General features: G+C 36.7%; 3 protein-coding genes across 3 annotated transcripts; all 3 read left to right on the top strand.

The window, feature by feature from the left end:
* The first annotated feature begins 2124 nt into the window (after window positions 1-2124).
* On the top strand, window positions 2125-2742 carry LOC137744519 (probable amidase At4g34880). The gene has a single exon (XM_068484315.1). The coding sequence runs from the start codon at window positions 2125-2127 to the stop codon at window positions 2740-2742; it is 618 nt and encodes a 205-aa protein (XP_068340416.1).
* Window positions 2743-6155: 3413 nt separating this feature from the next.
* Window positions 6156-8678, top strand: LOC137746137 (transcription termination factor MTEF18, mitochondrial-like). Its single transcript, XM_068486217.1, has one exon. The coding sequence runs from the start codon at window positions 6469-6471 to the stop codon at window positions 8269-8271; it is 1803 nt and encodes a 600-aa protein (XP_068342318.1). The 5' UTR covers window positions 6156-6468; the 3' UTR covers window positions 8272-8678.
* A 1566-nt stretch (window positions 8679-10244) lies between these two features.
* Window positions 10245-12359, top strand: LOC137745799 (uncharacterized). Its single transcript, XM_068485812.1, has 2 exons — window positions 10245-10647; window positions 11554-12359. The coding sequence occupies exon 2, from the start codon at window positions 11668-11670 to the stop codon at window positions 12079-12081; it is 414 nt and encodes a 137-aa protein (XP_068341913.1). The 5' UTR covers window positions 10245-10647; window positions 11554-11667; the 3' UTR covers window positions 12082-12359.
* The last annotated feature ends 2955 nt before the right edge of the window (window positions 12360-15314 follow it).

The raw sequence follows: 15314 nt of genomic DNA, 5'->3' as shown, positions 1-15314 counted from the left end.
TTTATAATGATAATCATGATTATGTTAGATACACTGGTGTTGTGTTTGGATTGATTGGTGTCTTATCTGAAATTGTTTAGTAACAGTTTACGGATGTCAGCATCGTATGCTATTGAAGTTCAGATAATATGATTATTGAAAGGGTGTGTATTTTGTTTCCATTTTACGAAGATCTCCTAAACTTGATCAAAATTACAATATTGCTAAGTTCCGAGAACTTGAAAGCTAATCTATGGAATACAGGTGCAGTCTTTCATGGTTTGAATGACAAATTGAAACCCTAGTGCTTTGGTATGAAGCCGGAGGAGTTCTTGTTCCTGCACAGCTCGAAATCCTTGTACAGCGCGACAACATTCATGTAAGTTTGTGACAAAATAAGCTCTCCGGAAAAGTCCAGTTGTTGGTTTGTTGCTTATCAGTATCTCTGGTTTTGTGACTGAAAATACATACCAGGACCGCTCGAGGAATTCGAATCCAATGTGTTATGAATTCTCTTTTCTTTTTATTATGTAATGCATTCCATGATCTCTTATGAATAAAATAAAATCGTTCGAGATCTTGACTCGAGAAAAAAAGAAGGAAAATAAAATTTGTTTTTAAACTTGGTGCATTGGTTTGGAAGATGTGGATCATATGTGGGATGGGGTTTGTAGTTTTGGAATATGAAAATTGTTGTACTTCTCAGAATCAATAGTAGCAGTCCACCCGTTAGGACAGAAGGATTTTTCAAATGACGGTAATCCCAGCCTGCTGGCCTCCGCCATTGTTTTCCGTTGCAAGGAGAATCCCTGCCGATGACACAAAGCCCGTAGTGGGCCTCCTCGGCACGGGCTGTAGCCACCGCAAGCATAACCACAACTGCCAACAACTTCCGCATTGTTGCTTCGGTTGTGGGTCTCATGGGGCATGGGACAAGTTTATATAGGACTGATATTGATTACCAACTTTCCACATATTTATTTTTGTCAAACGATAAATTTTGTAATTAGATGTTAGATTTAATACTAACGGAGTTTTAACCCACGCTATCATGTAAGGGCTCAATGCATTTTCACCATTATGGTAAAGGGTAACTTGCCCACATATTTAATTCGCAAATGAAACATATGAATGCTATTCAGATCTCTTCTCACGTTATGATGTGGATTATTAAAAAGATGTGGTTTACTACGTTTTTGTTAATTCGATTAATTAATTGCATAATCTAAACCATGACCGTGAGGAAAGGTTTCGAACCCAAGATGTAGTGCAATGACATGGGAGGTCCTATCTATCTAGACAATTTTCCACTTGCAATATACTTGTATTCATAAATAAGGAGGCCTGTGACTAAATATTTACGGTAGGATATTTGTCGGTAGACGGTAGTAATAACAATAGAAGAATTTATGTTTTTGTTAAAAAGAAAAAAAGGATTAGCTAGTGGTTTCGACACAGCAGTCCATCTTTTCGAATGCCGAGAAGACTCATAGAGGCATTTCAGTCTCCCCCTGGTCATCGTAATAAAATTTATGTTCATGGTAACAAATTCGTTAGTTTTTGCCATGAGTTATTATATACGTACAATTACCTTTGTAATTAAACTTTTGTGATTTTCTTTCTCATCGTAATATTTTTTATACATATAGAAATTATTTTTTTTAGTCATCATTAAGTTACTAACATGTGATGCACATTTAGGCTTGGTTTGGTATTGCTGTGCTTTGAAAAAAAGCTGCTGTGAGAATAAGCGGTTGTGCTGTGAGAATAAGCGGCTGTGAAATAAAGCCAGCAAAGTGTTTGGTAAACTTTTTTGTAAAAGTGCTTTTGGAAAAAAAAGCAGTATCATAGTGTTTGGTAAACTTTTTTGTAAAACAGCTGTGACTGTGTGAAATGACCAAAAAGGGTATATTACTAGATGTGCTATTAATTTAATTTTCTTAACAAATAAAAGTGAATTACTAAATATATTTTATTTTTAGAAGAAAAATATTTATAAACTTTATCTTAAATATTAATTAGTATGACAAACTACTTTGTTTAACCCGGAACAATAAACAAATGAAATCGCAAAAATATTGATTTTCAAACAACCTTCGTTTAAATGGCAAAAAAACCCATCAATTTCTAGCCTTCATCAATTCCATGGCTACCACCAATTCAAGGCAGAGACTTTTCTCTCTCCTCTCGTTTCTTATTCTAATTCTTCAATCCAAAATCTCATCTGGGTCCGAAACCCCAATTGAAGAATCCACCATTGACGACCTCCAGATCGCTTTCAAGCTCAAGACTCTGACTTCACGGCAACTGGTTCAGTTCTACCTGGACAGAATCCAAACCCTCAATAGCCACCTTAGAGGGGTCCTGGAGGTGAACCCAGATGCGCTTTCCCAAGCCGATTCCGCCGACGAACAACGCCGGAAATGGGAATCGAACCCATCAGCCAGAACCAGAGCACTGCCGAAGCTGCACGGGATTCCCATTTTGCTCAAGGACAACATTGGCACCAAGGACAAACTTAACACCACCGTCGGCTCCTTTGCGCTGTTGGGTTCCAAAGTTCCGAGGGATGTTGGGGTTGTGGCGAAGCTGAGGAGCTCTGGGGCTGTGATTCTGGGGAAGGGTAGCTTGAGCGAGTGGTCGTATATCCGGTCGTTTTCCGCGCCGTACGGATGGAGTGCCAGAGGCGGCCAGGGTGTGGTGAGAACGAGAGAAGGAGAGAGATCGCTCTGGTTCGGATTATGTGAGAGAGCTCTGAGGTGAAGAGCGTGCGAGAGAGCTCTGGAAAGGTGAGAGCGTAGGTGAAGGGAAAGGGAGGGCAGTTTTGGGTTATTCATATTTCATTAAACATGTACACTGTTCACCCGTGTGTGGGTGAAAATAAGTTGCTTTTGGAAGCTGCAAATTGCAGCTTCTTGTCATCTCCTGGTTTTGGGCTTTTTTTCACCCTCAACTTTGAAACAAAGTTGTTTTTCAAAGTTTACCAAACACCAAAAATTTTCATAGCTTTTTTTCATAGTAGCTTTTTTTTTAATCACCTCACTCCCAAACAGGCCCTTAGAATGACGATAATCCTATATTGGGGTGTTTATAAGAAAGAAAAAATGTTAGAGAGATCACATTTTGTAGATCACATCTAAACTATTGCGCTAATAAAGGTGAGACCTACTTTAATTGGGGACCCCACTTCTATTAGAGAGATGACTTCGATTGAACAACAAAATGTGGATTCTCTAGCATCATCCTTATAAGAAAGAGAAGCAATTTTCACACATACATTTTTTCGCTTCTCGCACACCCTACCTTTGTAGCCACCGAATTAAATAAACTAGACAAAATCTATGTTTAAAATTAAAAAAGATGTATCTTATAAATAAAGCCAACAACCCAATGAACAATATTTTTTTGGGTCACAAGATTCACTAAAAAAAATCTTATATATAAAGCCAACAGCCCAATGAACAATATTTTTTGGACAGAAATGCCTCTCAAACAAAAAACTTCAAAAGCAATCCAAAATAATGCAGGGGTATTTTCGTCATATAAACAGTGTTTTTTTAATAATTAATTCTTTTTGTACAATTTTTTTGGTAAAGTTTTTTTTTTAATCTTTATTTTATATTATTTTTTGTATAATTAGTACCTCACAATAGGTTAGTAATAATGTAATTTAATCAATTATTTATTAAATATTATTTTCTCTATTTTTAAACATGTTCAAAACATCTTAAGAGGCACGTAGTGCCGGTTATAAAAAAAAAAGTATTTCACACGAGCATAATAAGGTGATTCAATTATGTGACATCCCACATCATCCAGGGGAGTGATCCTTATATGTATATTCCCATCCTTACCTAGCACGAGGCCTTTTGGGAGCTCACTGGCTTTGGGTTCCATGGGAACTCCGAAGTTAAGCGAGTAGCGCACGAGAGCACTCCTAAGATGGGTGACCCATTGGGAAGTTCTCGTGTGAGTTCCCAGAAACAAAACCGTGAGGGCGTGATCGGGGCCCAAAGCGGACAATATCGTGCTACGGTGGTGGAGCGGGGCCGGGAAATGGTTCGCCCCGTGCCGGGATGTGACAAATTAGTTGTCAAATGATTGTTTTTTTTTCTTTTTTTCGAACAAATGATATTAACTACACTAATGGAGAGGGGGGGTGAGCTTAGCCTCACAATGGGCTAGCAATATTATGATTCAAACAGTTGTTTATTAAATATTATTTTCTCTATTTTTAATACGTTCAAAACATCTTAAGAAGCGCGTAGTGCCGGTGATTAAAAATGTTGTTCACATGTACATAATAATGTGATTCAATTAGTTGTCAAATGATTTTTTTTTCTTCGAACAAACGATGTTATCTACACTAAGTGGAAGAGGGTGGGCTTAACCTCACAATGGACTAGCAATAATATGATTCAATTAGTTGTTTATTAAAGATTATTTTCTCTATTTTTAGTACTGGTTTGGTACTGAGGTGTTTTTATAAAAAGTGGATATAAAAAAAGGGAACTTTAACGAAAAGCTCTCAGTATTGTTCACTTTAACGAAAAACCACATTTTTACACTAAAAAAAATCCTTGTACTATTCACTTTACCCTTTATTTTGTCCTTATCGTTAAAACTCAAAGTTTTCAAGTCATTTTAATTAGTTTTCCTTAAAAAAAAAAAAAAAAAAAAAAAAACTGAGCTCAAAAAGGTGTTTGGTAAACACTTAAAAACAACTTATTTTCACAGTTTTGGGTGAAAAAAGGCTGAAAACGTGAAGCAGCAAAAATGAGATTATTCTCACAGCACAGCAGAAACAGTTTTTTTTTTTTTTTTTTTTTTTCAAAGCACAACAATACCAAACTATCCCTTAAACACGTTCAAAATATCTCAAGAGGAGAACAGTGCTGGTTATAAAAAAAAGGTTTTTCGCACGAGCAAAATAATGTGATTTGATTAGTTGTCAAATGATTGTTTTTTTTTTTTTTTTCTAACAAACGATATTATTTGCACTAAGGAGGAGGGGGTGATCTTAGTCTCACATTGGATTAGCAATATTGTAATTCAATCAGTTGTTTATTAAATATTATTTTCTCTATTTTTAAACACGTCCAAAACATCTTAAGAGCCGCGTACCGCCAGTGATAAAAAAGGTCTTTCACCGCGCACAATAATGTGATTCAATTAGTTGTATTCTTTTTAAACACTTAAAAGGCACGCAGTACTATTTTTTTTTTTTTTTTTTAAAAAAAAAGCCTTTCGACGTGCATAATAATGTGATTCAATTAGTTGTCAAATGATCGTTTTTTTATTTTTTATTTTGAACAAACGATGTTTTCTATACTAAAGGGGAGGGGGTGAGCTTAACCTCACAATAGTTTAGCAATAATGTAATTCAATCAATTGTTCATTAAATACTATTTTCTGTATTCTTAATATAAATTCAATAGAATGTAGATGGAAATTGAAAGACCGATTTTATTATGTGGATTCAGCTGCTTTGATTGGTTTATGAGCGGTTTCTTCTAGTATGGTCGAATATTATTCATTTTTTTTCAAATATTTGACTTTTTTTTGTCATAAAAAAAATTATTGAAGCAATTCAGCATATAAATACATTTAAAACGTTTAAATCAAATATAATACGCTGTGGTTCAAAAAATATCTTCAACACACGCTCCAGAAAGACATAAAATTGTGTATAAAAGTCACCATAAAGAAATTTATCCGCCTTTTGAGTGGGCTTAAAAGGTAATAGGGCCACCAGTTTTAAAAACAAAAGTGTACCCACTATGATTTGGCCCAAAACGTCTTAGAGGTCACGGGAGAGGGTAGGAAGGTCTGGTTTGGTACTGAGGTGATTCTGAAAAAAGTTGGTATAAAAAAAAGCTGGGAGCTGTTTTTGTGTTTGGTAAACATTCTGCTTGAGTTTTTTTTCACAGTTTTGGGTGAAAAAAGCCAAAAACAAGAAGCTGCAAAACCTAGCTTTGAAAAACCGGCTTTTTTTCACATCTGTTTTACATAAAAGTTTACCAAACACTATAATACTGTTTTTTTCTTTCAAAAGCACTTTTACAAAAAAGTTTACCAAACACTCTACTGCTTTATTTCACAGCTGCTTATTCTCACAGCACATAAAAGCCCAGCAATACCAAATCAGCCCGAAAACACCTGAGATTTGGTTCTCAGACAGCCGGAAAAAAAACCCCCAAAATATTTCCTTCGAGTGGGCACGTTCAGTTCTAAAACCCTACTGACCCCCTGACCCCGCAACAAAAAAGTGCTAAAACCCTTCGGGCAGAGTCAGAGAACAACTCAATCGGCATCGGTACCAGAAGCTCCTGCAAAATCTCGCCGAGTATTGGTCCCATGCCTGATGTTCGTCAAAAGCCCAAGGTAATACTTCGTACGGAGACTCCATATTTATTTGTGTTAACCTGAAAATCTGGGCGTTTTAGGCACATATAGTAATTACTAGGTTGGAATCTCTTCAAATTTGTCATGACCCATTTGCAGAAACTCAGATTAGCATCTGTTCGCAAATGGGTTTCGTTGAATTGTTGCGAAAACCGTGTTAGATCACCTCTAATCCCATTTCAGCCAATTGGGTATTTCTGCAATGCCCCAACCTTTAGAACGTACAGTACCAATGGAGCTTCTGCAAATGAGAATTCCGAAAGTTCGGATAAAACTTCGAGTGGTAAGGGAAGAAATGCTGTTCGAATTTCTTATTCCATTCGAAAAGAAGCGGAAGCTGCATTGTTGGATTATTTGCATGGTACTAGAGGGTTGCAGTTCACGGATGCAGAGAATATGAGTAAAAACTCGCCTCGCTTTCTCGACAAGCTTCTGAGACAGGTTGATATTGAAAAAGAAATTCTTGCAAAGAAGAATAATCAGAAAGATATTGGGCGGGCAATTGCGCGGTTCTTGCGGTACCATCCTATTAACGAATTTGAGCCTTTCTTTGAGAGCTTGGGTTTGAATCCTTCTGAGTATTCTCCGCTTCTTCCACGCAGTTTGACGTTTTTGACTGATGATAAGTTATTAGTGCACAATTATACTGTACTATGTGATTATGGAATTGCACGCAGTAAGATAGGAAAGATTTACAAGGAATGGACAGAAGTCTTTCAATATGACTTTGAGGTTTTAACATCGAAACTTAAAGCTTATGAAGAACTAGGTCTTAGCCAATCTACTTTTGGTAAGTTTATAGTTGCTACTCCTTGTCTTTTAATTGGGGATGTAAATGTTGAATTTGTTAAGGTTTTGGAAAAATTGCAGAGTTTTGGATTTAAAACCATTTGGATTGAAGGTAATTTGTCAGCAGATAGTTCTCATAATTGGAGCCGGATGCTTGAAGTTCTTAGTTTGTTTAGTGAGATGGGTTGCAGTACCGAACAGTTGGGTCAATTGATTGGTCAGCACCCAGATATTTTGTTTGATGGTTCTGGTGAAAGGACGCTTTCACTAATTGGGTTCTTACTGAAATTTGGATCCACAAAAAGCCAGCTGTGTTCAATATTTCTGCAATTTCCACAGATTCCAGTTGTGAAATTTGTTTCAAATTTAAGACAATGCATTTTGTTCCTGAATGAGATTGACATGAATGTTGCAGAGATTGGGAAGATTGTCCATTCCCACCCCCTGCTTCTCGGTTCTTGTTCTTTGAAAAAAACCGTCAGTTTACTCTCAAACTTGAACGCTGGGAAGAAAAGATTGTGTACATGCATCCAGAAGAACCCACAAGTATTGAAGAATTGGGTTTTGGGTAAAAGAGTTGAGCGAATTCCAGACTCGGGAGACGACCTTAGATCAAAGATACAAAAGATTAAGTTTTTGTTGGATGCAGGATTTGTAGACAACTCAGACAATATTAAAGAAGCACTGAAAGCATTTCGCGGCAAGGGAATGGAGCTTCAGGAAAGATTTGATTGTATTGTTAAAGCTGGTTTAAGTCCAGAGGATGTCTGTACAATGATTAAAATAAGCCCTCAAATTCTTAACCAGACAAAGGATATCATTGAAGAGAAGATTGATTTTCTTGTAAATCAATTGGGTTACCCCATTTCGACTTTGGTGACCTTCCCAAGATATCTTTCCTATAAGATTGAAAGGGTCCAGCTTAGGACATTGATGTACAATTGGCTCAAGGATCATGGAACAGCTGATCCTCGGCTTAACCTTAGCACTATTATTTGTTGCTCAGATAAATGTTTTGTTAGTTCTTATGTAAATCGTCATCCTAGTGGTCCTCAAGTGTGGGAGGATTTGAAGAATGGAATTTATTCCAAGAATTAAGCTATTTATTGCCTCTACTGTTATGGTTCTTTCTGCATTGTTGGTTTCCTTAAGTTGATACTAACAAACCTCTTTCTGTTTTCTTTTACTTGGGGGGAATTTTTGTTAGTGTTAACAGGCAAGATGGCACATATGGGTAAATATAAGCAAAGATTCTTTAGCACCGGATTAGCGTGACTTGTAAGTTTATGTGCATGTGTGCGGGTACTTCTGGACTCGAGTAATTGTTCATGTTCTGCATAGATGCTAAATTAGTTTATTAAGTGATATAATAATTTTCCCTATAATCTAATGATTTTTCTATTCATTGCCTTTTTCTCGTGATGTGAAAATTTCTCTTGATCTTGTTGGTTATGAATTCATTAGTGCGTCTCCACTCTACCTTTACACAACCATTGCCATTTCCAAGTCCGTAGTAGTCCAGTTTAAAATGGCTTATCGTCGTGAGCCTGAAAGCTTCTCAGTTTGACTCCTGTTATCAGACTTTAAGCTGTATCTGCCTCAACCGAGGTTTTACTGTTCTAAACAAATTTGAAATTCTTGTGTGTGCGTTTCAGAAAAGGGATGAAAGGTAAACTATGGTGGCTCATGCTTGTTGAAACTTACTGGGCCATATGAAGAGTTATGCATTCGCCTGTTTCTTCTGATTTTGTTTAAGTTTGGAAGTACATATCGCTTCACTTGGTGGGATAAGACTTTGTTGTTGTTGTTGTTTGAAGTACATATCGCACTCATGAGGGTGTACAGGATTTTGGAACTGGCGTGCTGGTAGTTCAGTTACTGCTCAACAGATTTTGTTCATGTCTTAAAGCATTTTAAAGCATTCATAAACATTTTCACTGTTTCAGTTCGAGAAATCGGAGTTATCTTGTTGAATGACTAAGAGCAATTAAAACCAGCGTCGGGCGTGCAGGTAACTCTGTCTTTGATCCCAAGCTTGACGCACCGCGAAGTTCTATGAAATAGTTGCAGATCAAACATTGCTTGATCCTACATTTTGGAATTTTTAGTATGCCTTCGAGAAGTTGAATGGTGCTTTAGTTTTTCGTTCACTTTTTGCTCATCTAGTTCTTAAGAAATTAGGGCTCGTTTAGAAGGGTTTTTAAATGACTGCAAACGCTTTTGATGAAAAGTTTTTGAAATCAATTCGAGTAGATCCTTCAAAAGCACAGTAAGTACTTCCTGCAAGAATCACATATTTGGTGTTTCTTTTACAAAGCACTTAAAGCACTTTTGGAATCCAAAATCAATTTCATCAAAAACGTTTGCAGTCATTTTAAAAGCATTTCCAAATAAGTCATTAATATCTTGTTTAGGTGCTTTTGTTTTGGTACTAAAGCAAGAAACCTTTGGTAACGAAAATGGTGCTATATATTTACTAATTTTTATATTTATAAAAGATCGCGCGAATTAGTGTCTCTAATATTAGATTGGAACAAATAAATAGAGAAAAAAAAGATGTAACACATCAAATTTAATTTACATCTCGTACTGGACATGCTCTAAAGAGATCATGTTAATGTTAATTTATCTAATACCCATAAATAAATTAGTTAAGAATTAATTAGTACTCATCAAGAGAATATTGACTATTTCATAGGAAATTTGTGCTACTACTAAACACATCGATATTCTCTTCATTTACAGTTTCCTTTACGAGATGTAAATTTGTGCTATTTCATTGTAAATTTGTGCTACTACTAAAAACATTAATGTTGATTTTCAACATTGATGCTTTGGAAATTTGTGCTAATACTCATCGAGAGAATGTTGACTATTTCATTGAAAAAATTGTACAGCATGGCATGCGTGTTGATTTTCAACATTAACTGTTTCTCGTCGTATTAAAAAAATACAAATTTGCTTAAGAAAGGGGGAAAAGTGCAAAGTGATACCCAACTGGATTCGACTGTGACCTAAGCAGTAAGCATCAGTACCGGATACATAAAACCTGCTGAATATTTAATGACACTTGGACTAGAAGAGCACGACAAAAAAGCACTCGCTACTTTCTCACCAGTTTCCCCTCTCCCCTTTCTCTATTCAACTTCTTTCCCTCTGCCTCCTTCCTCCCTTTAAAAGCTCTCAAAATCTTATTGCTTTTGATTAATCCCTTCAGCATCCAATATTTCTGCTAACCTTTCTCTCTAATCACATCGTTTTCTGATCTGGGTATTCTTTACTTGTTTCTTCGGATCAAAGTTTTCAATTTTAATTGGATATTTCTGCTAACTTCATCACTGTTGGAAAACCATTCATACAAAAAACAAGCCTGTTTTGGTTGATGGGTTTTTGTTAGTTTCTTGATTGGTGTAATCAGATTCTGAGAAATGGATTTTTGTGAATGAGATGCAGAAAGTGGATATTTTCTTTCAGGTAAGCTCTTCCTTCTTCTATCTTCTCCATGTTGCAAATATATATATATATATATATATATTTTTTTTTTTTTGATTTTCTCATATGAATGCTTTTGCGTTGTTATGTGAAAATAAATGATAGTGAAAAGAAAATAAATTGCTTTTGATATCGTGGATTTCTAATAGTTTGAGACCTGAAAATTTTGAAGATGGGTGGAATTAGTTCATCATAATCTGAAACTGAAAGCATAAGTCTTAAGGTTCAAATCTATGGATCCTTTCTTGCATATTTTTTTCTGCAGCCAAGTTGGGATTAGGATTTGGATTGTTATACTTAAGATTGAAGCCAGAATGTTTGCTTTGCCATTGGTTTTTGATCCAAAAAGGATTGGTCTTTCTTGTTGATCTGCAGTTACTTGTAAATAAGTTGTTCGGGTTGAATTTCACAACGGGTTTAGCTGTTTTGTGATACATACCTACCGTTTTCTAGTGTTTCCGTACGTTTCCCCTTCGATTTCTCTATGCTAAGATGATTAAACTGAGTCAGTACAGTCGCTCGATGTTGGAACCTGTTGGCTGGATCAAGATACATTTTTGGTTTTGGATATTTGAAATTATCGAGATCAAGGATTTGATCCGGCATTTTCCTTTCTTCTTAATTGAATTCAAGAGAAACCAAAGAGAGTGCTAGGAATTAAGCGGTCGCTGATTTGCATGGTCGACTTGAAGTTTCTGATTTTGTTTGTAGTTCCTTATGATGTTAGTAAAGGTTTGGGAAATGTCCTGTCCCTTAAGGGTGTCAGTTTTGACTCAATTTTTTTTATCTAAACTGGTTCATTATTAACTTTATCATTGGCGGATTTCCTTCAGTCGTCTTCTGCTTGTGGATGGCTTATGTTTGCATTCTGTCAAACAAACTTTGCAGGTTGATAGGTGGAGTTCATTCAGCTACACAGTGTAGTTTTTGCTTCTAAGATCATCGGTTTGCATTTGCAGAAATTCCTTTAGTTTGGAAATTTCATCACAAGGGTTTTTGGCTATGGGTAGAGGGAGAGGAAAAGCAAAGAAACAAAATGTTATTGCTGCTCGTGAGGATACTGGAAGTGGTGAAGAGGAAAGGATTCTACCAAGCAGGAGAAGAGGAAGGCCACAAAAGACATTGAAGGACGATATTGTAGAAGGAGAAGAGGCTCTGAAGACAGAAGATGGCGAGGATGCGAAAAGTCATGTTTTGAGCAAAGACATGAAAGGCCAATCTGCCATAGAGAATGGAAGGAAAAGGAAGAGGTCAGCTCAGGTCAAAGAAACTGTAAAATCAGTCAAAGATGATAAAATGATTGAAACAAAATCAAGTCTCGATGACCCGAAAAAGTCTGTTGGATTCCGACAAAATGGGAGTAGGCGGAAAAATAAGCCTCACCGAGCTGCTGAAGCTGGTGTTGAGTGCCAATGAGTTCAGTTCTGCTGTTGTGATGGCTGCCCACCTTCTTTGCTCACCTCCTTGTTGGTTCACATATCATTCCTTATACTGCCTTCGTTATATGTTTTTCTGAGTTCCTTCTTTGCTAGCAGATGATTTTGATTGTGAGATTCCGATAACAATGTTTGTTTGTTCCATGCTTTTTGCTTCTGTTACTGGCCAGAGACATGCTTTATGTTAGCTGTAAAAAGAATATCTCTGACCAACTTCATTTTTTGAAATTAGATGAAATGCATTTGTTTTTCTGCGTATATTCCTTTTTTAGCAGATGTTCAATGTTGACACTTGTTGCAATTGATAGCTGAGGATACTCAAATACTGAACAAAGGAAAATCAGGTGAGTTTAAGGGTTAACAGATTTTATTTTAATTTTATTAAGTCTATGTTATTGTATGTTCCCGTTAAGTCATGGATGTCGTTCCCTTGAAGCTTGATAACATTGTCATAGCTATGTGAATATATGTTGTTGTCCATTTTACTTATCGCAGCAAAAAAATTGCTGGTTACTTAGTTTGTTTTCTTCCGGCGTGTTCATATTCCCAAACACTCACGCGCACACACACGTATACACATTCTGGTATGCTGGCAAACAACGAAAAACAACATTTTCAAAATAGAAGGGTTCTATGCTTCTCCTCTCTGGTTCCTATTTTCGGAATATATTGGTTGAGATGCCAAGAAGCCAAGTTAGCCAACTGAACACGTGCCTCTGATTGATAAGAAGCAAAATTACTTCGCATACACAAGATTTAAATCTAGAACTTAGAAGCATTTTGTTACTTCTTCCCAACTTTTGGCATACCACGGACATCTGCTCGAAGTCTACGTTGGTCGTTGAACGGCCTAGAGACCAATGAAAGATGAATTGGCCTTCAGGTAGGAGTCAGTAGTCTAAACCAGTATCATGGATGACAATCATAAGTTCGCAGATGAGGATGAAAGTTTGGCAGTGTTGTATCACTCCATTTTTCATGTCAATTGTTTCCTACACCAAATGCATTTCTCATTACTTTTGAGATGGAGTTTCTTCTGTGTAATACTAATCGATAGGGCCTCATTGGTAAGTGCAACAAGATCTTGTACATTGGAATCCATGGTTGGGACCCGAATCACGGAATCTTCTTTACCTCGTCCTCGGCCTCGACTTCGTCCATGGTTGTTGACGCCTCCATGTCGGGAATTCCTTTGGCCACAACCACCTTTTGGTTTTTAAAGATTTAGATTTGACGCCAAAGCTTGCTCTAGTTGTTTGTTTTGTTGCAGTTTGTTATATTGTTCTGTATGTCTGATCTCATCGTAAAAATCAAATAAATACATACATACATACATACATACATATATGTATGTATATATATACATGTAATCTGAATAATCTTGGCATATATGTAACTAAAATTAATTAAACATAATACAAATTCATTTATAATCAATCCGAATATAATAAATTCAACTATTAGCTAGTACAAATTAATTTACTACTTTTACATTCCTAATCAAACTACCCGAGGAATTTTCTCCTGCATTTGAGATCCATGTAAACGAAGACGGTAGAAAAAATATGAAACCACAAACACTAAAACAACAAGACCGGTAACAGCCGACCCAATCATCAAAAGATCAAGAATTAGAGCCATCATCTGGGTTGAGCTTGGTGGCCTTGCTTCAAAAGGAGAACCGGATGGTGATGATGGAGAAGGAGAGGGTCTTGGACTTGAGATCGAGTTTTCCACTTCAGCAGCATTGATCTTGATTTTAATCTTTTGCCCGGCTTCACAGTGACCCGGTTCACCGCAAATAACATAGTAGGTGCCTGGTTTATTAAAAGTTAAGGTGGTCAAGCCACCGTAATCAGATAGGGCAAGTGATGGTGAAATGGTCATAATCTACTTCAGTTACTAACGTCACAAAATCATCTTCATGTTTGTAATTAAATATGAATTCATCGCCGACATGAAATAATTTTGACGAAGTCCACTCATTATAATCGACCGTGCCACTGGAAGTCCACCCTTCATCGCCGCCAACCGTATAAACAGTAGCGGAACAAGCACCAAAGCAAACGATCATGACGATGCAACTCACGGGAACAATGTTTCTCAGAGCCATGACTAAAGAGAAAATAAGCAAGTAGTAGACAAATAGAAAAAGAGTAATTAAAACACGAATTTGGACTTGGGAGTGAGTGAGGAAAGTTGAGAGCAAAAAAGGGTATGAAATTTCTGGGTAAATACCGAACGCCACCGCCTCCTTCCCCTATCTTCCCCTATCGGTAATGCGGCCAACATGGTGCACCCTCGGCTCCAATTCCTTTCCTTTTTTTGTTTCCTTTTCTATAGTTGGAATCAGGTTTATATTCCTTGTCTTTTTGTATTAATTCTTGCACACCAAGGAACTTTATTTGTCTGAAACCCTATGAATAAAAGAGAGTTGCAGAGGCTATTCCAATGGCTCAATAAATTGAACAATATCTAATGGATAAGTTCCGGAATGGACTTGACGGGAATGACAAAAGTATCTCCAAGATTCCCATTAGGAACAAAATTTACTACCTCAACAATGTTTTGACCGAGTGCCAGATGCTAGCGAGAAAACATGGTTTCAAGTTTCAACTCTCCAGAGGAGATACCATAAACAGAATCAGGAGGGAGTTAAACAAGATCAAGAACAGATAAAAAGAGATAATCCCATGGAAATATCGCTCCACAACCTAATAATGGCCAAGCAAGCTCACAGGACAGAGAGCTTTTGAGGTGGACTACTCGTCCAGTACATGCTTCCAATGTTCATGGATTTGATGATGATGTGATTTCAATGAAAAAGTTGCTCGTTTTTTCCATGCTTTTTGCTTCTGTAACTGGCCAGAGACATGCTTTCTGTTAGCTGCAATGTATTAAGAGGCGAAGGCCTCCCATGGATAGCCCCGCCTAGGAGTGAGGCGTGAGGTGAAATCTCACGCTACCTAAAATTTTAATATATATTACATATATAATTATATTTTAGGGGTATGCTATCCACACACCCCTTTTTACTTCTCACACTCCTCTTGTTGATTTATGTCCCTTGATTTTCTTCAATTCATCCAATTCGATGGCCGAAAACTAAAAGGGTGCGTGAGAAGTAAAAATGGGTGTGTGAATATCACACTTCATATTTTATAGATATAATACTTTGTAAAACAAATATAATTATAACTAAATCACGGATAA

The sequence above is a fragment of the Pyrus communis genome, chromosome 9, assembly GCF_963583255.1.
Source record: "Pyrus communis chromosome 9, drPyrComm1.1, whole genome shotgun sequence".
Taxonomy (NCBI): Eukaryota; Viridiplantae; Streptophyta; class Magnoliopsida; order Rosales; family Rosaceae; genus Pyrus; species Pyrus communis.
This window is presented reverse-complemented; position numbering and strand designations above follow the sequence as displayed.

Coding starts and splice junctions, on each gene's coding strand:
- LOC137744519 (XM_068484315.1), top strand. CDS start 2,125: ATGGCTACCACCAATTCAAGGCAGAGACTTTTCTCTCTCCTCTCGTTT.
- LOC137746137 (XM_068486217.1), top strand. CDS start 6,469: ATGACCCATTTGCAGAAACTCAGATTAGCATCTGTTCGCAAATGGGTT.
- LOC137745799 (XM_068485812.1), top strand. CDS start 11,668: ATGGGTAGAGGGAGAGGAAAAGCAAAGAAACAAAATGTTATTGCTGCT.